This window comes from Choloepus didactylus, chromosome X (assembly GCF_015220235.1).
Source record: "Choloepus didactylus isolate mChoDid1 chromosome X, mChoDid1.pri, whole genome shotgun sequence".
NCBI lineage: Eukaryota > Metazoa > Chordata > Mammalia > Pilosa > Megalonychidae > Choloepus > Choloepus didactylus.
In genome coordinates this window covers 17,408,379-17,432,103 of record NC_051334.1, presented here as the reverse complement: position 1 = coordinate 17,432,103, position 23,725 = coordinate 17,408,379, and the positions used below count along the sequence as shown (strand labels likewise).

General features: G+C 42.2%; 1 protein-coding gene across 7 annotated transcripts in view; it reads left to right on the top strand.

Moving 5' to 3' along the window:
• SH3KBP1 (SH3 domain containing kinase binding protein 1) overlaps positions 1-7,960 on the top strand; it is a 411,078-nt gene extending 403,118 nt beyond the window's left edge. For all 7 annotated transcript variants that reach the window (XM_037821532.1, XM_037821528.1, XM_037821529.1 and 4 more), the window contains 3 exons: positions 958-1,226; positions 4,569-4,632; positions 5,518-7,960. In XM_037821532.1, the coding sequence (XP_037677460.1) occupies positions 958-1,226; positions 4,569-4,632; positions 5,518-5,559 (375 nt within the window). In that variant the 3' untranslated portion in view covers positions 5,560-7,960. The remainder of the gene's footprint in view (positions 1-957; positions 1,227-4,568; positions 4,633-5,517) is intronic.
• The last annotated feature ends 15,765 nt before the right edge of the window (positions 7,961-23,725 follow it).

Sequence of the window (23,725 nt, the reverse complement as noted above, 5' to 3'; positions counted from 1 at the left end):
CACCTGCGCTGCCCCCAGTACCCAGAACAGTACCTGGCACCGTTTGCTGTGCCAGCCTGCCTCTGCCGCATCTCTCAAGGCTGTCCTCCCTCCATCGTGTTGGCCACTGCCTACCTCAAGCCCTCCCCATTTCTACCATGGATCATGTTAGAGTCTCCCAGCAGTGTCCCTGCCCCGTGGCCTGCCATCCTTTGGGCCCTTCTGTAGCCAAAAAGACCATTAACATGGCACACCACCTTTTTAACCCCTTCAACAAGCCCCCTCTGCCTCCCCAGCCTTATCTCTCCACGCTGCCTCTCTCCTGCCCCCTCTGACACTCCAGCCATGTGGAGCGATCTGCTTCCCATGAATATGTTCCACTCTCCGTTCTCTCAGCCTCTGCCTGTGGCATTCCCTCCACCTAGAACGTCTTTCTCCAAACACACCTCCCTCCTTCTGGCCACCTTGTAGTCCTCCCTCAAGACAGGGCTGCCAGCTCCTCCTCCCTGAGGTGCTCAGCAGTCCCCCCACCCCGGATGGCTGGCTCCTTCTGTGGGTGGCCACAGCTCTCTGCCTCCCACTTGTGCAGTCTTCCCCTCCTCTGCAGTGTGCTGGTCTGCCTGTCTGTCTGCTCCCTGCTGGGTTCTGAGCTCCTTAAGGACCAGGAGAAGGTCTCACTCATTTCAGAGTTTGCAGAGCCTAAGACATAGTTGGGCCTCTGGACAGGTAAATGGAACCAGTTAGTAACTACCTGACCAGAAAGGTGGTCAAAGTTAAGATCCGTAGACAAAGGCCCATGGAGGGGGAAGCGGTATCTGCACCAGGGAGGCACTCGGTGGCATGTGGATGACGGGTGAGTGGATGGAGTATGTGATGAGAGAGGGGACAGTGATATTGATGGAGGGTTTTGCTAAACAGGAGAGGGGAGCACAGCCCCAATTCCCAGCTCTGAAGCCTCTCTGCCTTCTCTTGTCACAGGTGGCCGACAACAAAGCCTCCCTGCCGCCCAAGCCGGGGACCATGGCCTCAGGTGGCGGCGGGCAAGCCCCTCTGTCCTCGGCGGTGCCCTCCCCCCTGTCCTCCTCTTTGGGAACAGCCGGACACAGAGCCAGCTCCCCGTCTCTGTTCGGCACCGAAGCAAAACCAAAGATGGAGCCTGTGGCCAGCAGCCAGGCGGCCGTGGAGGAGCTGAGGACACAGGTCCGCGAGCTGTGGGGCATCATCGAGACCATGAAGGACCAGCAGAAGTGAGTGCCGGGGGCCCCTTCCTCTCCCACCCCCGAGGGCGCTTGTGGCGTCTCCTCCGCAGACTTGAAAATGAGGTTCTACCAGGCCGGGCGGGAGCCTTCCTGGGGATGGGAGCGGGTGTGGTCACCAAGAGGTGAACTTGAGCTCAGCTTCGTGTTAATATGGCCCTGCAACCCACAGACAGAGCACAGGCCAGCCTCAGGGTCAACAGGGCAAATCCGTTCCAGGGCCTCACACTCTCAGCAGGGTGCTTAAAGGAAGATTCCTTATGTCACCCATAAAATACCGTATTCACATGTACCATTTCTCAATATGTCCAACAGCCAGTTTTTCATCCATATTGGAAAAAAATTGGCAATGTCTTCAATTAGCTGCCAGATCAAGTAATTAGCTCACCTAACATCTAGGGGCCCATATAGTATGAAACGCCTATAAAAAAAAGAAATTCCGTATGTAAATATCGCACAGGAGGCCCCGGGCAGTGACAAAGTTGGTAAAAGGATTAGAGGCAGGGAGGTTCTTATCTGAGTAAACTGAGGCTCCGAGAGCTTAGGGATCAGTTTGCTCTTTCTCAAAGGACTCAGGCAGGCAAGACAGGGAGGTGTCTCCTGAGGAGGGTTCTGCAAGATGAACTAGGGTTGCCAAGAGCAGGCCCACTCCAGGCAGAGGGCCAGCTAGGGCAGATTCATCGCCTCCCAGAGGCCCAAGGCACGTCTGGGCTCTGGAGGGCTCCAGGTCTCGGCCAGGCCTTTGCCCCACAGGGCTGAGCTATAGTAGGATGGCAAGTGGGTAAGGACATGGGCTCTGGAACCAGGTGCTCTGGATTCAAATCCCAGCCCAACCACTTTCTGGTTGTGTGACCTTAGGCCAGTCACTGAAGCCTTCTACACGTCTGTGTTCGCCTCCATAACCCACCTCACGGGGTCTTTTGAGCACTTCGCAGGTTCACATATTGAAAGCCTAGGGACACAGCTGCCGCTGGGAGCCATCCTCTCCAGTTAGCACTATTCCAATTACCCAGCCTAGCCCACAACAGGAGCTCGTGCCTGGAGGCTGCACTCATTGGTGTTATCATTGCCCATTCCCTGGTGCCCTGTGCCCAAGGACCTGCCAATCCCACATACCCTGATGGCATCCCCCGGTCCCACTGGGACAGAGCACTGCTCAAAGGGGCAGAAGCTTGTTTGGCTGCAGCCCTGAGTCCCAGGGGCCAGGCCAACCTCACAGGGCTGGTGCCCTCCTGCCTCCCAGCCACCCCCTGGTGGGCAGACTGTGTGCTCTTAGGGGCATCATCGGGTAAGACTGGCCTGAATCCAGGGCTTCAGCTCTTTTGATTCTGGTCTCTGATCCTGAGAGGCAACTAGAGTCTGCACATCTGAGATGTATGTCTTCCACCGCTGTGAAGCCCACCCCTCCTGGGCCAGCCGATATCTTTCATCAACACCTCAGCTCAGCATGGCCCCTTTCCCAAGGCCTGCTTTTTGCAGCCTTCCCCAGCCTGGCCTCCACGCCCTGGGTCACTGCAGCCCCCTCAGACTCCTACCTTAGCTCGTGGTGTCACTTCCCTTTCATCTGACTCCTTCCTGGCCCCAAATGTGCTGGTTCTCCATCCCTGCTTCTGCCCTGTATCTTTCCCATCCATCCATCCCTCTTCCTTCCTCCTTTCCTTCCTTCCTTCCTTCCATGAATTCATACCCATTTTTCCTACTTAGACTTAGTGACCTTCTTTGGACCACCTTCCCCAGTTAGAAGCCTTGCCTGCCCTAGTCTTCCTGGGGTTGTGCAGGTTACTTAATATCTCATCTTCTACTTTTCTAAACCCTGAGTAGTGCCCACCGAGATATTGGTGCCTAATGTGTGCTTGAATAAATGCAGTGACAAGTCACAACTGATTAATGACAGGTAACTCGATGTGTTGGCAGGGGTGCTGGGACATGGCACCAGGGATAGGGGCCATCATGGTGCCCTCATCATGTGAACAAATGCATTATAACTTCTACCGTATTTCCTGTGCTGTTTAGGCTGGGTTTGTTTCTTGATTCTCCAGCCCAGCTTGTAAAAATGTACATGCGAAATGAAGTGTTTGATACCTTCAGATGGAGTCCAGCTCTGTTTGAATGGCTGTAATGATCCAAGAATGGAGACCTTAGTTTGCAAGATGTTTAGTTTTGTTCCACTTCATCATTTAATATTGGAAAAGGCATTAGATGGCATACCCTTGCTCATGTCCACTTTCTCTACCATGTGGTCGCCAAATATTGCTATTTCAGTTATTTTATCTCCAAGATTTGGGGTATTCCTCTTTGTAGGATTCTATCAGAATCAGTAAAATCATACTAGTAAAATTCTATTAATTTAAAACTGTGAAAATAAAGGAAATAAACTTGGAGTGACAGAAACATCTAAAATGAAAGTTACGTTGTTAGGTTCGGAGCCGTTCAAGAATCCACACAACGCAGCGAGTCAAAGTTTAAGTATAAAGTTTAAGATTTATTAGAGGAAGAAAGCAGGTGGGAGCCAGCAGAAAAGAAGAAAAAAGATAATGGCTCCCGCTCTCTATCTGAGAGCAGCATTTTTTAACGAAAAAAGGAACCCACATTGGGTAGGGTGTCTGCTGTGATGTTCTGTGCCTTGATTGGGTGAGTGCTTATTTAGTTTTGGGCTGATTGGTTGGTAGGATTCTGAGACAATATTCCTTTTAGGAAAGCAGCTGTGTTATCTAGCTACGGAGAGCAGGCCTTTTTGGTTGTTCTCTTATGGGCATATCTGACCTTGCCTTACCTGCCTTTGAGGTGCTACTGTGGCTGGAACAGCCTTGAACAGCTTTGAACAGCCTTCATTCTTTTTATGGGGCACCTGTTTTCTTGTGAGATAAGCTGTGGGGCCCCTGAGTTAGAAACTCCTTCTACATGTTAGTTTCTTCTTCTGGGATCTAACAACGTGTGTGCATTTAAAGACCAGTGATTCTATAATAATCATTAAGAGTGAAGACAACAGAATATGAGCCTGGATACCTAGAGTCTAGTCATTGGGCAAATCAGGCCACCTCTGTGGGCATCAGTTTCTCCAACTAAAAGGAAAAGCTTGGACTAAGGGATCTCAAAGGTCATTTCCAGACCAAACATTTTATGTCAACATATTTTGAGATCCCAGATATAATGGCAAGCCTTTCTATCTGCATCACATTTTAAGCAATGGCAATGCAAAGAAAACATGAGATTGTATCCACTTTTTTCTTTGTAGAAGAGTCAGATGTGTTTTGTAGTGATAATAAAAGGTTTCTTACCTCTTATTGGGGAAGTCTGGGTTGTTGTTTAATTTCTTTGCCGTTTGCTTTTCAGGCGAGAAATTAAGCAGCTATTGTCAGAGTTGGATGAAGAGAAGAAAATCCGACTTCGTTTGCAGGTGGGTCCCTCATGATCTGCTGCCTGGGCGAGGCCTGGAGGCACAGGCCCAGATAGCTTCAGGGCTTTAATTTACAAACAAATGATCGTTACTTCTTTGCAGTTTTCTTACAATTGTGGAGGTTCATGTCATGTTCTTCCTTGAGATCCAGGAAGTCTTGGAAAAGGGAGAGGCTGGTAAACCTGCCCCCAGTTGGCTTTCTCATTGTGAAAAGTGGCCCCCAGCCCCAACAGGGCCCCAGTTTCCAGGAGGCATCATTATAATAATTGCCAGAGGGCGTGGCCCTAGGGAGGCCCTATTACTGGCTGGCTTCTGTCATGCGGTCATTGGGACCCCAAGGGACTCTGTCCCCTCTAGTCTCTGATCCAGCTCTGCCGTTACCAAGTGGCAGAGGGTGTGCAGGAGTTCCCAGCGTCCAACGGTTGACTCAGCTTGGATCCAGTTGGTACCCTGGGTGAGGATTGCGACCCAGGCTGCTTAAAGAAAGGATGGTCAAGTGCTCATCATCATTTTGGGGTGCTAACAGACACCCCCGGGGCCCAACCGCAGGCGCCTTCCAACACTGTCAGATGGTCCAGCATTTCAGGACAGCTTGCCTCCGCCCTCTGGCCAGGAAACTGGAATGATTGCTGCTTTGGGCAGACTTGGGAGAATTAAGAGACCTACCTCTCCTAGAACATCATGTCTGCGTGCCCATTCTTTAGGCTTAGACTATTTCTGCCATCATTATCGACTCTTCATTCAGATGTTGTTTCACCCATTTCACCTTTCAAATTGTCCAGTTAATAATTTCCTTTTAATCAACCAGGTTGATGATCTTTCAGATTCTACAAAACCAGCCAATTCCACGTGATTTTGTTTGGTTCTTTTTTTTTTTCTTTATAGATGGAAGTTAATGACATAAAGAAAGCTCTTCAATCAAAATGAATACTTGATAAATGAAACATTGCATTATTCATCCCGAGTCTGAGACTCAAATTTTCCACCCCAGCCAAAATAACCTTGTGCCAAAAGATTAAAGGTTTGCCTCAACATGTCCCTGTTTGAAAGATTAGCACAAAAGTCTTGATAGCACAACACAAATTCCATCTAAGAGGAGAATCTTCCCCCTGGTGTAGTCCTGGGTCTGGCACTGGTTGTGACTTAAACAGAGCAAATTGTGCTTCAGGCTTTTCTACTTTGAGATCTCATGTGAAACGAAAACTCAGGCAGTTTAGTCCATAGTGGTACTATTTTGATGATCTTTTCCATTAATAAAATGTAACTTCAGATTATTCGTTTACAAGCTTTATAATTTTATGATTTTTTAATCGTATTTTGTCACAGATTCCTCCACTGTTTGTACTACACATAGTCAGGAGCAAGCATCCCCCTTCTTTTGCTTCAGGCAGAAAACTGCCTCGCTTTGCATTTCAGTTTAGGATTCTATTACATATGCAATTTTAGGTCCAACCCATCCCTTCCCCCGCCAACCAACCCTATCACCCTGAGATAAATTTTAGCTTATATACGATGGTATATTTACAAAAAGAGAAAGAAAAAAATCTGGTATTTGCAATGATCTGTGCCTTCTTTTTACCACCCTCTTGATTGGAACTTTTGTGATGCAGCTACCATGATTTAAACAAAAAAATTATTAGCCACCTATTAATGTCCACTAGAGGCCCCTGTCTTCAAAGCTTCTCTCACCATAGCCAAAGGTCCTAAGAGGAGACAGCTGTGAAGTTGGGCGTGCTGTGTGGTAACAGCTGCAACTTTTACGTTCTCCTGGTTTTGGGTTGTTTATGAAATTAAAAATGTCACCCCTGCTTGATTTTTCATCAGCCAAGTTAAACCCCTGCCTCCTGTCCTTTGCACCTTTTGCGTGAACAGAATATGCATTAGTAAAGCAAAAATAAATAAAAGTAAAATGCAAATGAAAACAAGGGGGGAAAGTTGTATTATTTCCTTCACTGGATTATGTGTGTGTGTGTGTTATTGTTTAAACTGTATTCACATGATGTCATTTGCCTTGCTCTCTTGTAACCCCTTTCTCAGGTCCAAGAGAATGGGGAGGGGGGGTCTTGTTGAAGTGTAGCCATTGGATCTTTCTTGCATTTATGGAATTGCTTTTTGCTTCCCAAGGAAAACGGTATTTGCTTGTTTGCTTTATCTTTGTAGCAAATGAACAGTTCGGCCTTAGATTATGTAACTCTTTTCTCACCCTTAGCTGAAAATAAGGGGCATACATTGTATTGCAAGATGGAGGGGAGGGTTCATTGAAGGCCCCCAAAGACATTTTACGTGTTTCTAAAAGGCTGCTTTGTCTATTTCCTAAGATTTGTAGTGAAACTACTAGACATTAATAGATCTGCACAACTGCAAAGAATGAGAATTGCTAACACTGGAATGGTGCAAAAAAAAAAAAAAAATCACCACGTTATTGATCTTTGAAAGTATTATAAATAAATGTCTCTTCCTTTCTCTTCCTGTCCCCCTTCCCCTGCCTTCCTCTTCCCTACATACTCATCTTCACTGCTTGAAGCTGCCGCTGAGAGTATCTACAGAGCCCTGAGAGACCAGCCCTGGTCTTCCTAAACTGGGGCACAGTTCAGGGGAGGGAGTGGGTAAAGAAAGCAAGCTGACACCCTTCATTCCCATGTCTGGGTATACTGCCTTTTCAGCAGCCTTGGTCTCACTGTGCTTGGGGCAGAAACCCCAAGTTTCCAGGGGCAGTGTAAAACATTCCTGTTCCCCTTTATCGTTTTAAGCATTTCTACGATAAACTTGAAGCCTTCAGAGATTTCCCACCACCCAGTATAAGAATGAGGATTGGATTCTTTGAGGTTTGGATTTCTCATTTACTCATCATGAAAATCTTTAATGATATAGTTTTATATAACGTGTATACAGAGTAGGATTGTTAATAATTGAGAGGTTAGAGTGCCCTTGTGGGGCCCTGGCAACATGGAGTGTAGAGGGCTGACATCTTCCCCTCTGTGAGGCCAGCCATCGGCTTCCTTTGTATAAGGAGAGGAAGAAGTTGGTGTTTCCAGCTTCTATACTGCCCCTTGGGCTAACCAGCAAGAGGATTACGCATCGTGGGACTGAAAGAGCCACTGCCTGAACAGCCACCATCTTTATTCTTTACCTTACAAAATGGACCCATCAAGAATATTGGAAAGCTTGGAAGTATCACTTTTGGAAAAAAATCCTTTTGCATTCAGCATGGACTCTTTCAGGCATCTATCTATGGAGAATTATTTTTTTGCTTCATTTTCTAAAGTTGTATTTAGAAAAGTCTTAAGTATTGTGCTTTGTAAAAAGATTAAATGAAATTTTGTGAAAATATTTTTGTTCAAGGTTGTCATGGTCCCCAAAATGACTTCTTGAAATACAAACCATTTTTCTCCATTTTACACAACATGGTTACTTGTCTAGAAGTGTCTTTAGCAGGCATGGAATTTGGTGTCCCCATCTATCTTTCCCAAGTGAACAGAAATAATCCATTAAAACCTGTGGATGTGGATTCCATTTTTTAACTTGTTCAATGCCATATTCATATTTAAGCAGAAAATACTAATTAGGTATTGTGAGAAACAAGCACTATACCCAAAAAGGAATAAATGCTCACCCGATTGTGGAGAAGAAAAGAATTTATTCACCATCTTGCAAGAACAGGCACATAACCAAAATGTGGTGGTTGGTGTGCAGAACAATAGAACACAGTCCTATTTATGCCTTAAGCCTAACACGCAAGTCCCTCCCCTGTTTCTCCATTGGCTGGCTACTCCAGAGGTTACAGCCTATTTGACAGGCCTAACTAACCCGCTCAAATTTGAAACATTCAGAATAAGTCTCCTGTGTGAATTTGAAACATTTGAAATGACTCCACCCCTGACTATAACTGTTAATGCCCATATAAGGCACTGACACCGCTTCTCTGCCTACCTGGCCTCTTTCCTTTGTTCTTTAACAGCAAAGCAAGTCTGAGCTAGTTTGGTAACAAGTTATGAGGCTATTTTAGGAACCTCTACACCCCCCTCCCCCCCAGTCTCCACCTTGCAAGGATAGTGGGTGGATAAACAGGAGGACCGGCCACCGATTACAGCTTGGCTTCTTAACCCTCTGCCATTCCCCCAAGCTGCCCCCACCCCTGCGTGAAAGCTAAACTTAATATAATTTTCACAGTACAAATTATTTTTAACATAAAAGTAATTAAACTATTTGAATAATTGTGTAAAGCCACTTTTATTCATACACAGCCCTGTAAGCAGAGTACTCAAGTACATGATTTTTTTTTCCCTAAAGACAGCCTGTATCTATCATCACATGTATGTCTTTGGTTACTAATAGTGGGGTTTTATTTCCTTTCATAACCAGCTGCTTTATGAGAAAGCTGCAGGGTGGATAATTTATTGCTCACAATTGCCATGGTCTGTATAAAGATAATCCCCAGGTTCCACAGAAGCCTATTGCAACCTGAGGTCATCATTGCCCAATTTTTGTATTAGATTAGGTTTTATTCTTCAACTGACTTTAGCACAAATTAACATCAAGGTGTTTTAGCACCTAGAGTGATTGGTGAAAAGCTTTTCTCTTTGGTTTTGTGCAAATGGCAACTGTAACAAAGCAATGTGTGCATGGTTCACAGGTTCCCAGCATGGCTGATTGGAGCTCACAACAGAGAAAAGGTTTGGAGTTTAGGACCTAAGCCCAAGGGAAGAAGATGCTGTGGCCTGTTTCCCAAAATTAGCTCTAATGAAGCAGTGCAGTAGCCTACACAGAGAAAATTCCTTCCAAGCCAGAAATAAATGTCTGTCAGTGATATAAGGAAAGAGAGAGGGCTCATGCCTCTTAAGGGGATGAAACTTTCCTGTCATCCCTACAACTGTCCTTAAGGCCACTGAGGCTTGGTTCCTAACCAAGCAGGAGGCAGCCCCTGAAACCAAGAGGTAGAGGCAAATCCCCAAGAGGTGGTTTTATTTCATGCCTTTTTAGTTGATCCTAAATGAAGTGGGGGTAGACACTGAGTGCTCATGTTTGCAAATCTGGGATTCACAGTAAAATGGGCAACTCCTTTTTTCTTATCAGAGAAATAGGCGATCAAATATTTTAACCAAAACAATAGAACAAGGTGACCTCATAGGTTGTAGCCAGAAGCTTTTGAGGAAAAATAGGAAGAGAAAAATACTGATCAAATGAGAACTGAATTCCTGGAGAACAGCTTCATGGTATGGTTCTCTTTAAGTGGGAACAATTTTAATTAAATTATATAGATACAACAATGTCATTTAAGTCTTGAATGCTTCCCCACCCCTAAGAATGTTACTAGTTCACCAGAAAACTAATAAGGATATTTGTTGGCAAGCTTTGAGCTCTTTGGTGGGAAAGTACACTGGAAATGCAAATTTTAATTACAGTTTCTATTTATTAAAAATATTTTTTATATATTTGATCATGTCATTGGTGAATATAGAGATAGTTTTACTTCTCCCTTTCCAATTTGGATGTCTTTTATTTCTTTTTCTTGCCTAATTGCTCTGGCCAGAACTTCCAGTACAATGTTGAATAGCAGTGGTGACAGTGGGCATCCTTGTCTTGTTCCTGATCTTAGGGGGAAAGCTTTCAGTCTTTCACCTTTGAGTATGATGTTAGCAGTGGGTTTTTCATATATGCTCTTTATCATGTTGAGGAGTTCCCTTCTATTCCCATTTCTCTGAGTGTTTTTATCACGAAAGGGTGTTGGATTTTGTCCAATGCCTTTTCTGCATCAATACTTTTTCTCCTTTTATTCTATTAAGATGATGTATTACATTGATTTTCTTATGTTGAACCACACTTATATTCCTGGGATACATCCCACTTGATCATAGTGTATAAAATTTTTAATGTGCTGTAGGATTTGGTTTGCTAGTATCTTGTTGAGGACTTTTGCATCTACAGTCATAAGGGAAATTGGTCTGTAATTTTCTTTTCTTGCATTGTCTTTATTTGGCTTTGGTATCAGGGTGACACCGGCCTCATAAAATGAGTTAGGAAATGTTCCTTCCTCTTCTATATTTTGGAAGAATTTGAGAAGGATTGGTATTAATTCTTCTTTAAATGTTTGGTAGAACTCACCAGTGAAGCTGTCTGGTGCTATACTTTTCTTTGTTGGGAGGTTTTGATTATGAATTCAATCTCTACTTGTTTAAGGTCCGTTGAGGTTTTCTATTTCTTCTTGAATCAGTTTAGGTAATTTATGTGTACAAGCCAATTTTTTTTAATTAAATTCAGTTTTATTGAAATACATTCGCACACCATACAATCATCCATGGTATACAATCCACTGTCCACAGTATGATAACATAGTTATGCGTTCATCACCACAATCTATCTCTGAACATTTTCCTTACATCAGAAAGAACCAGAACAAGAATAAAAAATAAAAGTGAGGGGGCAAGATGGCGGACTGGTGAGCTGTATGTTTTAGTTACTCCTCCAGGAAAGTAGGTAGAAAGCCAGGAACTGCGTGGACTGGACACCACAGAGCAATCTGACTTTGGGCATACTTCATACAACACTCATGAAAACGTGGAACTGCTGAGATCAGCGAAATCTGTAAGTTTTTGTGGCCAGGGGACCCGCGCCCCTCCCTGCCAGGCTCAGTCCCGGGGGAGGAGGGGCTGTCAGCTCCGGGAAGGAGAAGGGAGAACTGCAGTGGCAGCCCTTATCGGAAACTCATTCTACTGATCCAAACTCCAACCATAGATAGACTGAGACCAGACACCAGAGAATCTGAGAGCAGCCAGCCCAGCAGAGAGGAGACAGGCATAGAAAAAAAACAACACAAAAAACTCCAAAATAAAAGCGGAGGATTTTTGGAGTTCTGGTGAACATAGAAAGGGGAAGGGCAGAGCTCAGGCCCTGAGGCGCATATGCAAATCCCGAAGAAAAGCTGATCTCTCTGCCCTGTGGACCTTTCCTTAATGGCCCTGGTTGCTTTGTCTCTTAGCATTTCAATAACCCATTAGATCTCTGAGGAGGGCCCTTTTTTTTTTTTTTAATCCTTTTTTCTTTTTCTAAAACAATTACTCTAAGAAGCCCAATACAGAAAGCTTCAAAGACTTGCAATTTGGGCAGGTCAAGTCAAGAGCAGAACTAGGAGAGCTCTGAGACAAAACGCAATAATCCAGGGGCTGAGAAAATTCACTAAACACCACAACTTCCCAAGAAAAGGGGGGTGTCCGCTCACAGCCATCATCCTGGTGGACAGGAAACACTCCTGCCCATCGCCAGCCCCATAGCCCAGAGCTGCCCCAGACAACCCAGTGTGACGGAAGTGCTTCAAATAACAGGCACACACCACAAAACTGGGCGTGGACATTAGCCTTCCCTGCAACCTCAGCTGACTGTCCCAGAGTTGGGAAGGTGGAGCAGTGTGAATTAACAAAGCCCCATTCAGCCATCATTTCAGCAGACTGGGAGCCTCCCTACACAGCCCAGCAGCCCAGAACTGCCCTGGGGGGACGGCACTCACCTGTGACATAGCACAGTCATCCCTCAACAGAGGACCCGGGGTGCACAGCCTGGAAGAGGGGCCCACTTGCAAGTCTCAGGAGCCATACGCCAATACCAAGGACTTGTGGGTCAGTGGCAGAGACTAACTGTGGCAGGACTGAACTGAAGGATTAGACTATTGCAGCAGCTTTAAAACTCTAGGATCACCAGGGAGATTTGATTGTTAGGGCCACCCCCCCTCCCTGACTGCCCAGAAACACGCCCCATATACAGGGCAGGCAACACCAACTACACACGCAAGCTTGGCACACCAATTGGACCCCACAAGACTCACTCCCCCACTCACCAAAAAGGCTAAGCAGGGGAGAACTGGCTTGTGGAGAACAGGTGGCTCGTGGATGCCACCTGCTGGTTACTTAGAGAAAGTGTACTCCACGAAGCTGTAAATCTGATAAATTAGAGATAAGGACTTCAATTGGTCTACAAATCCTAAAAGAACCCTATCAAGTTCAGCAAATGCCACGAGGCCAAAAACAACAGAAAATTATAAAGCATATGAAAAAACCAGACGATATGGATAACCCAAGCCCAAGCACCCAAATCAAAAGATCAGAAGAGACACAGCACCTAGAGCAGCTACTCAAAGAACTAAAGATGAACAATGAGACCATAGTACGGGATACAAAGGAGATCAAGAAGACCCTAGAAGAGCATAAAGAAGACATTGCAAGACTAAATAAAAAAATGGATGATCTTATGGAAATTAAAGAAACTGTTGACCAAATTAAAAAGATTCTGGACACTCATAGTACAAGACTAGAGGAAGTTGAACAACGAATCAGTGACCTGGAAGATGACAGAATGGAAAATGAAAGCATAAAAGAAAGAATGGGGAAAAAAATTGAAAAAATCGAAATGGACCTCAGGGATATGATAGATAATATGAAACGTCCAAATATAAGACTCATTGGTGTCCCAGAAGGGGACGAAAAGGGTAAAGGTCTAGGAAGAGTATTCAAAGAAATTGTTGGGGAAAACTTCCCAAATCTTCTAAACAACATAAATACACAAATCATAAATGCTCAGCGAACTCCAAATAGAATAAATCCAAATAAACCCACTCCGAGACATATACTGATCACACTGTCAAACACAGAAGAGAAGGAGCAAGTTCTGAAAGCAGCAAGAGAAAAGCAATTCACCACATACAAAGGAAACAGCATAAGACTAAGTAGTGACTACTCAGCAGCCACCATGGAGGCGAGAAGGCAGTGGCACGATATATTTAAAATTCTGAGTGAGAAAAATTTCCAGCCAAGAATACTTTATCCAGCAAAGCTCTCCTTCAAATTTGAGGGAGAGCTTAAATTTTTCACAGACAAACAAATGCTGAGAGAATTTGCTAACAAGAGACCTGCCCTACTGGAGATACTAAAGGGAGCCCTACAGACAGAGAAACAAAGAAAGGACAGAGAGACTTGGAGAAAGGTTCAGTGCTAAAGAGATTCGGTATGGGTACAATAAAGGATATTAATAGAGAGAGGGGAAAAATATGACAAACATAAACCAAAGGATAAGATGGCTGATTCAAGAAATGCCTTCACGGTTATAACGTTGAATGTAAATGGATTAAACTCCCAATTAAAAAATATAGATTCACAGAATGGATCAAAAAAAAATGAACCATCAATATGTTGCATACAAGAGACTCATCTTAGACACAGGGACACAAAGAAATTGAAAGTGAAAGGATGGAAAAAAATATTTCATGCAAGCTACAGCCAAAAGAAAGCAGGTGTAGCAATATTAATCTCAGATAAAATAGACTTCAAATGCAGGGATGTTTTGAGAGACAAAGAAGGCCACTACATACTAATAAAAGGGGCAATTCAACAAGAAGAAATAACAATCGTAAATGTCTATGCACCCAATCAAGGTGCCACAAAATACATGAGAGAAACACTGGCAAAACTAAAGGAAGCAATTGATGTTTCCACAATAATTGTGGGAGACTTCAACACATCACTCTCTCCTATAGATAGATCAACCAGACAGAAGACCAATACGGAAATTGAAAACCTAAACAATCTGATAAATGAATTAGATTTAACAGACATATACAGGACATTACATCCCAAATCACCAGGATACACATACTTTTCTAGTGCTCACGGAACTTTCTCCAGAATAGATCATATGCTGGGACATAAAACAAGCCTCAATAAATTTAAAAAGATTGAAATTATTCAAAGCACATTCTCTGACCACAATGGAATACAATTAGAAGTCAATAACCATCAGAGACTTAGAAAATTCACAAATACCTGGAGGTTAAACAACACACTCCTAAACAATCAGTGGGTTAAAGAAGAAATAGCAAGAGAAATTGCTAAATATATGGAGACGAATGAAAATGAGAACACAACATACCAAAACCTATGGGATGCAGCAAAAGCAGTGCTGAGGGGGAAATTTATAGCACTAAACGCATATATTAAAAAGGAAGAAAGAGCCAAAATCAAAGAACTAATGGATCAACTGAAGAAGCTAGAAAATGAACAGCAAACCAATCCTAAACCAAGTAGAAGAAAAGAAATAACAAGGATTAAAGCAGAAATAAATGACATAGAGAACAAAAAAACAATAGAGAGGATAAATATCATCAAAAGTTGGTTCTTTGAGAAGATCAACAAGATTGACAAGCCCCTAGCTAGACTGACAAAATCAAAAAGAGAGAAGACCCATATAAACAAAATAATGAATGAAAAAGGTGACATAACTGCAGATCCTGAAGAAATTAAAAAAATTATAAGAGGATACTATGAACAACTGTATGGCAACAAACTGGATAATGTAGAGGAAATGGACAATTTCCTGGAAACATATGAACAACCTAGACTGACCAGAGAAGAAATAGAAGACCTCAACCAACCCATCACAAGCAAAGAGATCCAATCAGTCATCAAAAATCTTCCCACAAATAAATGCCCAGGGCCAGATGGCTTCACAGGGGAATTCTACCAAACTTTCCAGAAAGAACTGACACCAATCTTACTCAAACTCTTTCAAAACATTGAAGAAAATGGAACACTACCTAACTCATTTTATGAAGCTAACATCAATCTAATACCAAAACCAGGCAAAGATGCTACAAAAAAGGAAAACTACCGGCCAATCTCCCTAATGAATATAGATGCAAAAATCCTCAACAAAATACCTGCAAATCGAATCCAAAGACACATTAAAAAAATCATACACCATGACCAAGTGGGGTTCATTTCAGGCATGCAAGGATGGTTCAACATAAGAAAATCAATCAATGTATTACAACACATTAACAAGTCAAAAGGGAAAAATCAATTGATCATCTCAATAGATGCTGAAAAAGCATTTGACAAAATCCAACATCCCTTTTTGATAAAAACACTTCAAAAGGTAGGAATTGAAGGAAACTTCCTCAACATGATAAAGAGCATATATGAAAAACCCACAGCCAGCATAGTACTCAATGGTGAGAGACTGAAAGCCTTCCCTCTAAGATCAGGAACAAGACAAGGATGCCCGCTGTCACCACTGTTATTCAACATTGTGCTGGAAGTGCTAGCCAGGGCAATCCGGCAAGACAAAGAAATAAAAGGCATCCAAATTGGTAAAGAAGAAGTAAAACTGTCATTGTTTGCAGATGATATGATCTTATATCTAGAAAACCCTGAGAAATCGACGATACAGCTACTAGAGCTAATAAACAAATTTAGCAAAGTAGCGGGATACAAGATTAATGCACATAAGTCAGTAATGTTTCTATATGGTAGAAATGAACAAACTGAAGAGACACTCAAGAAAAAGATACCATTTTCAATAGCAACTAAAAAAATCAAGTACCTAGGAATAAACTTAACCAAAGATGTAAAAGACCTATACAAAGAAAACTACATAACTCTACTAAAAGAAATAGAAGGGGACCTTAAAAGATGGAAAAATATTCCATGTTCATGGATAGGAAGGCTAAATGTCATTAAGATGTCAATTCTACCCAAACTCATCTACAGATTCAATGCAATCCCAATCAAAATTCCAACAACCTACTTTGCAGACTTGGAAAAGCTAGTTATCAAATTTATTTGGAAAGGGAAGATGCCTCGAATTGCTAAAGACACTCTAAAAAAGAAAAACGAAGTGGGAGGACTTACACTCCCTGACTTTGAAGCTTATTATAAAGCCACAGTTGCCAAAACAGCATGGTACTGGCACAAAGATAGACATATAGATCAATGGAATCGAATTGAGAATTCAGAGATAGACCCTCAGATCTATGGCCGACTGATCTTTGATAAGGCCCCCAAAGTCACTGAACTGAGTCATAATGGTCTTTTCAACAAATGGGGCTGGGAGAGTTGGATATCCATATCTAAAAGAATGAAAGAGGACCCCTACCTCACCCCCTACACAAAAATTAACTCAAAATGGACCAAAGATCTCAATATAAAAGAAAGTACCATAAAACTCCTAGAAGATAATGTAGGAAAACATCTTCAAGACCTTGTATTAGGCGGCCACTTCCTAGACTTTACACCCAAAGCACAAGCAACAAAAGAGAAAATAGATAAATGGGAACTCCTCAAGCTTAGAAGTTTCTGCACCTCAAAGGAATTTCTCAAAAAGGTAAAGAGGCAGCCAACTCAATGGGAAAAAATTTTTGGAAACCATGTATCTGACAAAAGACTGATATCTTGCATATATAAAGAAATCCTACAACTCAATGACAATAGTACAGACAGCCCAATTATAAAATGGGCAAAGGATATGAAAAGACAGTTCTCTGAAGAGGAAATACAAATGGCCAAGAAACACATGAAAAAATGTTCAGCTTCACTAGCTATTAGAGAGATGCAAATTAAGACCACAATGAGATACCATCTAACACCGGTTAGAATGGCTGCCATTAAACAAACAGGAAACTACAAATGCTGGAGGGGATGTGGAGAAATTGGAACTCTTATTCATTGTTGGTGGGACTGTATAATGGTTCAGCCACTCTGGACGTCAGTCTGGCAGTTCCTTAGAAAACTAGATATAGCGTTACCATTCGATCCAGCGATTGCACTTCTCGGTATATACCCGGAAGGTCGGAAAGCAGTGACACGAACAGATATCTGCACGCCAATGTTCATAGCAGCATTATTCACAATTGCCAAGAGATGGAAACAACCCAAATGTCCTTCAACAGATGAGTGGATAAATAAAATGTGGTATATACACACGATGGAATACTACGCGGCAGTAAGAAGGAACGATCTCGTGAAACATATGACAACATGGATGAACCTTGAAGACATAATGCTGAGCGAAATAAGCCAGGCACAGAAAGAGCAATATTATATGCTACCACTAATGTGAACTTTGAAAAATGTAAAACAAATGGTTTATAATGTAGAATGTAGGGGAACTAGCAATAGAGAGCAATTAAGGAAGGGGGAACAATAATCCAAGAAGAACAGATAAGCTATTTAACGTTCTGGGGATGCCCAGGAATGACTATGGTCTGTTAATTTCTGATGGATATAGTAGGAACAAGTTCACAGAAATGTTGCTATATTATGTAACTTTCTTGGGGTAAAGTAGGAACATGTTGGAAGTTAAGCAGTTATCTTAGGTTAGTTGTCTTTTTCTTACTCCCTTGTTATGGTCTCTTTGAAATGTTCTTTTATTGTATGTTTGTTTTCTTTTTAACTTTTTTTTCATACAGTTGATTTAAAAAAGAAGGGAAAGTTAAAAAAAAAAAAAAAAAAGAAAAACAAGGAAAAAAAAAGATGTAGTGCCCCTTTGAGGAGCCTGTGGAGAATGCAGGGGTATTGGCCTGCCCTACCTCCATGTTTGCTAACATGACCACAGACATAGGGGACTGGTGGTTTGATGGGTTGAGCCCTCTACCATAAGTTTTAACCTTGGGAAGACGGTTGCTGCAAAGGAGAGGCTAGGCCTCCCTATAATTGTGCCTAAGAGCCTCCTCCCGAATGCCTCTTTGTTGCTCAGATGTGGCCCTCTCTCTCTGGCTAAGCCAACTTGAAAGGTGAAATCACTGCCCTCCCCGCTACGTGGGATCAGACACCCAGGGGAGTGAATCTCCCTGGCAACGTGGAATATGACTCCTGGGGAGGAATGTAGACCCGGCATTGTGGGACGGAGAACATCTTCTTGACCAAAAGGGGGATGTGAAAGGAAATGAAATAAGCTTCAGTGGCAGAGAGATTCCAAAAGGAGCCGAGAGGTCACTCTGGTGGGCACTCTTACGCACAGTTTAGACAACCCTTTTTAGGTTCCAAAGAATTGGGGTAGCTGGTGGTGGATACCTGAAACTATCAAACTACAACCCAGAACCCATGAATCTCGAAGACAGTTGTATAAAAATGTAGCTTATGAGGGGTGACAATGGGATTGGGAAAGCCATAAGGACCACACTCCACTTTGTCTAGTTTATGGATGGATGAGTAGAAAAATAGGGGAAGGAAACAAACAGACAAAGGTACCCAGTGTTCTTTTTTACTTCAATTGCTCTTTTTCACTCTAATTATTATTCTTGTTATTTTTGTGTGTGTGCTAATGAAGGTGTCAGGGATTGATTTAGGTGATGAATGTACCACTATGTAATGGTACTGTAAACAATCGAAAGTACGATTTATTTTGTATGACTGCGTGGTATGTGAATATATCTCAATAAAATGAAGATAAAAAAAGAAAAAAGACAAGCAACTCCATTTAAAAATGGGTAAAGCTCTGTCTTGGGGCTGGCCCCTATGAAGCCTGTTGCTGCAAGGAGAGACTAAACCTGCTTATAATTGTGGCTAGGAGCCTCCCTTTGAGTGCCTCTTTGTTGCTCAGATGTGACCCTCTTTCAAACTAAGCCACCTTGGCAGGTGATCTCGCTGCCCTCCCCCCTACGTGGGACCTGACTCCCAGGGGTGTAAATCTCCATGGCAATGCAGGATATGACTCCTGGGGATGAATCTGGACCCGGCATCGTGGAATTGAGAACATCTTCTTGACCAAAAGGGGGATGCGAAATAAAACTAAATAAAGCTTCAGTGGCTGAGAGATTTCAAATGGAGTGGAGAGGTCACTCTGGTGGATATTCTTATGCACTATATAGATATACTTTTTAGGTTTTAATATATTGGAATAGCTAGAAATAAATACCTGAAACTACCAAACTCCAACCCAGTAGCCTTGACTCTTGAAGACAATTGTATAACAGTGTAGCTTACAAGGGGTGAGAGTGCGATTGTGAAAACCTTGTGGATCGCACTCCCTTTATCCAGTGTATGGATGGATGAGTAGAAAAATGGGGACAAAACCTAAATGAAAAATAGGGTGGGATGGGGGAGTGATTTGGTTGTTCTTTTTTATTTTTATTTTTATTCTTATTCTAATTCTTTCTTTAAGGAAAATGTTCAAAAATAGATTGGGAAGGTGTCAGGGATTGATTTAGGTGATGAATGTACAACTATGTAATGGTACTGTAAACAATCGAAAGTACAATTTGTTTTGTATGACTGCGTGGTATGTGAATATATCTCAATAAAATGATGATTTAAAAAAAAAAAAAAAATAGATTGGGAAGGTGTCAGGGATTGATTTAGGTGATGAATGTACAACTATGTAATGGTACTGTGAACAATCGAATGTACGATTTGTTTTGTATGACTGCGTGGTATGTGAATATATCTCAATAAAATGAAGATTTAAAAAAAATATATATGGAAAACTGATGGCCACTTTTTTAATAACAGTGCCTTTAGAACATGCACAGGGATTTTGTTTTTTTAATGGCCTAAAGACCTAATAATAAAATATTACTTAGAAAGGAAAAAATAAAATAAAATAAAATAAAATAAAAGTGAAAAAAGAACACCCAATCATCCCCCCATCGCACCCCATTTGTCCTTTAGTTTTTATCCCCATTTTTCTACTCATCCATACACTAGATAAAGGGGATGTGATCCACAAGGTCTTCACAATCACACTGTCACCCCTTGTAATCTACATTATTATATAATTGTCTTCAGGAGTCCAGACTGCTGGGTTGGAGTTTGGTAGTTTCAGGTATTTACTTCAAGCTATTCCAGTACATTAAAACCTAAGAGGTGTTATCTATACAGTGCATAAGAATGTCCACCAGAGTGACCTCTCGACTCCATTTGGAATCTCTCAGCCACTGAAACTATTTCATCTCATTTTGCATCCCCCTTTTGGTCAAAAAGATACTCTCAGTCCCACGATACCGGGTCCACATTCATCCCCGGGAGTCATATTCTGCATTGCCAGGGAGATTTACAACCCTGGGAGTCGGGTCCCACGTAGTGGGGAGGGCAGCGAGTTCACCTGTCGAGATGGCTCAGTTAGAGAGAGAGAGGGCCACATCTGAGCAACAAAGAGGTACTCAGGGGGAGACTCTTAGGCACAACTACATGCAAGTTTAGACTCTCCTTTGCAGTAACGAGCTTCATAAGGGCAAGTCCCATGCTCGAGGGCTCAGCACATCAAACCGCCAGTCCCAATGTTTGTGACAACATCAACACCAGTCCAGGTGAGGATGTCCAACACATCCGCACCTTCCCCCAGATCCTCGGGGCTGGGGAGGGGGAGGCTGTAAATATATTTTTTATTATCTGCCCAAATTACTCTGGGATGTGTCACTATTTCACTCCAGCCTATACTAACCTACCGTATCTCACTTCCTATTCAAAGTTCCATGCAATTGTGGTGTTTGAACAAATCGACTGTAGAGTTGTACCATTTAGGAAATTTAGATCCTGTACCAAACAGATATCTCTTCCCTTGGTCTCACACGGAAGTTGAAGTTTTAAAACAGTCAGTTTCAACCTTTACCCTTTGGCTTGGCTTGCCCTGGTCTTAACCAGACCTGCTTCATTCATATCACTAATTGAAGTCTGGGCTCTTTTTCAGCTTTTTTTTTTTTTTTTTTTTTTTTTTTGACAGTGGCTGTATGCACTAATACTGACATTCATATCTGCCGAGCTCTAGCTCTGAGTTTCAGGTGTCTCAGAGATATGCATTGTTCCAGAGACCAATCAGGTTATACGCTAGGGGATCAGCATCTCAAAGTTTAGAGATAGGCCTTACAATTCAAGGATAGAGTTAACTGCTGTAAGAGCTTACAATCTAGGGATTATTACAATTATTATGTCCATGTTAGGCTATGTTCTAAGATTCAATTCTGAGTTTACACATTGTAGTTAGTCCATATTGGTGAGGCATCATCCCTCTCACCATGTTTTCTCCAACACTTTTACTCCTATATATATTTTTTCCTACAATTTTATAGAGTTATATTCACATACCATACATTTATCCACAGTGTACAATCAGTTGTTCATGGTATCATCATAAAGTTGTACATTTATCACCACAATCAGCACTTGAACATATTGATTACTACAAGAAAAATTGTTTTTTTTTTTAGCAATAAGAAAAAAATGATAAAAAGAAAAATAACATGTCATACAATACAATGTACTAGTAAGGACAGCAAATAACACCACTACCAAGAATCCCATATTCCTCCCCTATATCCCCCTCATATACATTTAGCATTGGCATATTGCCTTTGTTACATTTAATGGAGGTATATTACAATGTTACTGTTGACCATAGACTCCAGTTTGCTTTGATTATGTTTTTCCTGAATACCATCCCCTTTTCAACTCTCTACATGGTTGACATTCATTTGCTTTCCCACATGCAAAAACATTTTTATATTTGTATATTTAGTAACAGTCATTGGCCACTCCAGTTTTTGCCATGTTATACAGTCCCAGTCTTTATCATCTATCTTTACCTCTGGTGTCATACATTCTATCCCACCTCTTTCAGCTTTACTCACAGACGTCTTTGTTCAGTGTACTTACAATACCGTGCTACCATCACACAGTATTATGCTATCTATTTCTGGATCTATGCAATCAATCCTAAACATTCTGTAGTCCTTCAGCATCAAATGGCTGGTCTCTGCCCTCTTTCTATCTCCTGGTCACCTGTGTTGTCAGCTTTTAACTCCCAAAGTTTGTTCATTAATGTCTGTTCATATTAGTGAGACCATACAGAATCTGTCCTTTTGTTTCTGGCTAACTTCACTCAACATAATGTCCTCAAGGTTCATCCACATTATTACATGATCCATGTCTTTGTTCTGTCTTAGAGACAAGCCAATTTTTAAACTAACCAAGCTGATAAAGTGATTCTGAAGGCAAACAGAAAAACCTTAAAGAAACCAATAATATTGCCAAAAGAAAAGCAGAGATGTCTTAGGAGAAATGGAATGTTTTCTCTTCAAGCTTCATGACTATTTCTTAGTCTTGACCTGAGAGAACCAAGAATTTGGCTGGGGCTGAAGCTCTGCTGTTAAATGCTTAAGAGAAGTAGATGAGTAAGGATTGAACACTAGTGTGAAACACCAACCTATCCACGTGCCTTGGCCCCAGGAGGAGTTTGGGTAATGTTTTTGTTTGTTCTCAATAAGGGCATTCTCCTTGGAGGAAGTGATTCTGGAATGAGGTCGGCAAGGATTGAGAGAAGTCTCAGGAGGAACTTCAGGTCTAGAGGTATAACCAACCCACTTTTTTTTTTTTTTTTTTTTTAATCATCATTTTATTGAGATATATTCACATACCACGCAGTCATACAAAACAAATTGTACTTTCGATTGTTTACAGTACCATTACATAGTTGTACATTCATCACCTAAATCAATCCCTGACACCTTCATTAGCACACACACAAAAATAACAAGAATAATAATTAGAGTGAAAAAGAGCAATTGAAGTAAAAAAGAACACTGGGTACCTTTGTCTGTTTGTTTCCTTCCCCTACTTTTCTACACATCCATCCATAAACTAGACAAAGTGGAGTTTGGTCCTTATGGCATTCCCAATCCCATTGTCACCCCTCATAAGCTACATTTTTATACAACTGTCTTCGAGATTCATGGGTTCTGGGTTGTAGTTTAATAGTTTCAGGTATCCACCACCAGCTACCCCAATTCTTTAGAACATAAAAAAGGTTGTCTAAAGTGTGCGTAAGAGTGCCCACCAGAGTGATCTCTCGGCTCGTTTTGGAATCTCTCTGCCACTGAAGCTTATTTCATTTCCTTTCACATCCCCCTTTTGGTCAAGAAGATGTTCTCCATCCCACGATGCCGGGTCTACATTCCTCCCCGGGAGTCATATTCCACGTTGCCAGGGAGATTCACTTCCCTGGGTGTCTGATCCCACGTAGGGGGGAGGGCAGTGATTTCACCTTTCAAGTTGGCTTAGCCAGAGAGAGAGGGCCACATCTGAGCAACAAAGAGGCATTCAGGAGGAGACTCTTAGGCACAAATACAGGGAGGCCTAGCCTCTCCTTTGCAGCAACCGTCTTCCCAAGGGTAAAACTTATGGTAGAGGGCTCAACCCATCAAACCACCAGTCCCCTATGTCTGTGGTCATGTTAGCAACCATGGAGGTGGGGTAGGCGAATACACCTGCATTCTCCACAGGCTCCTCAAGGGGACACTACATCTTTTTTTTTTTTTTTTTTCCTTGTTTGTCTTTTTTCT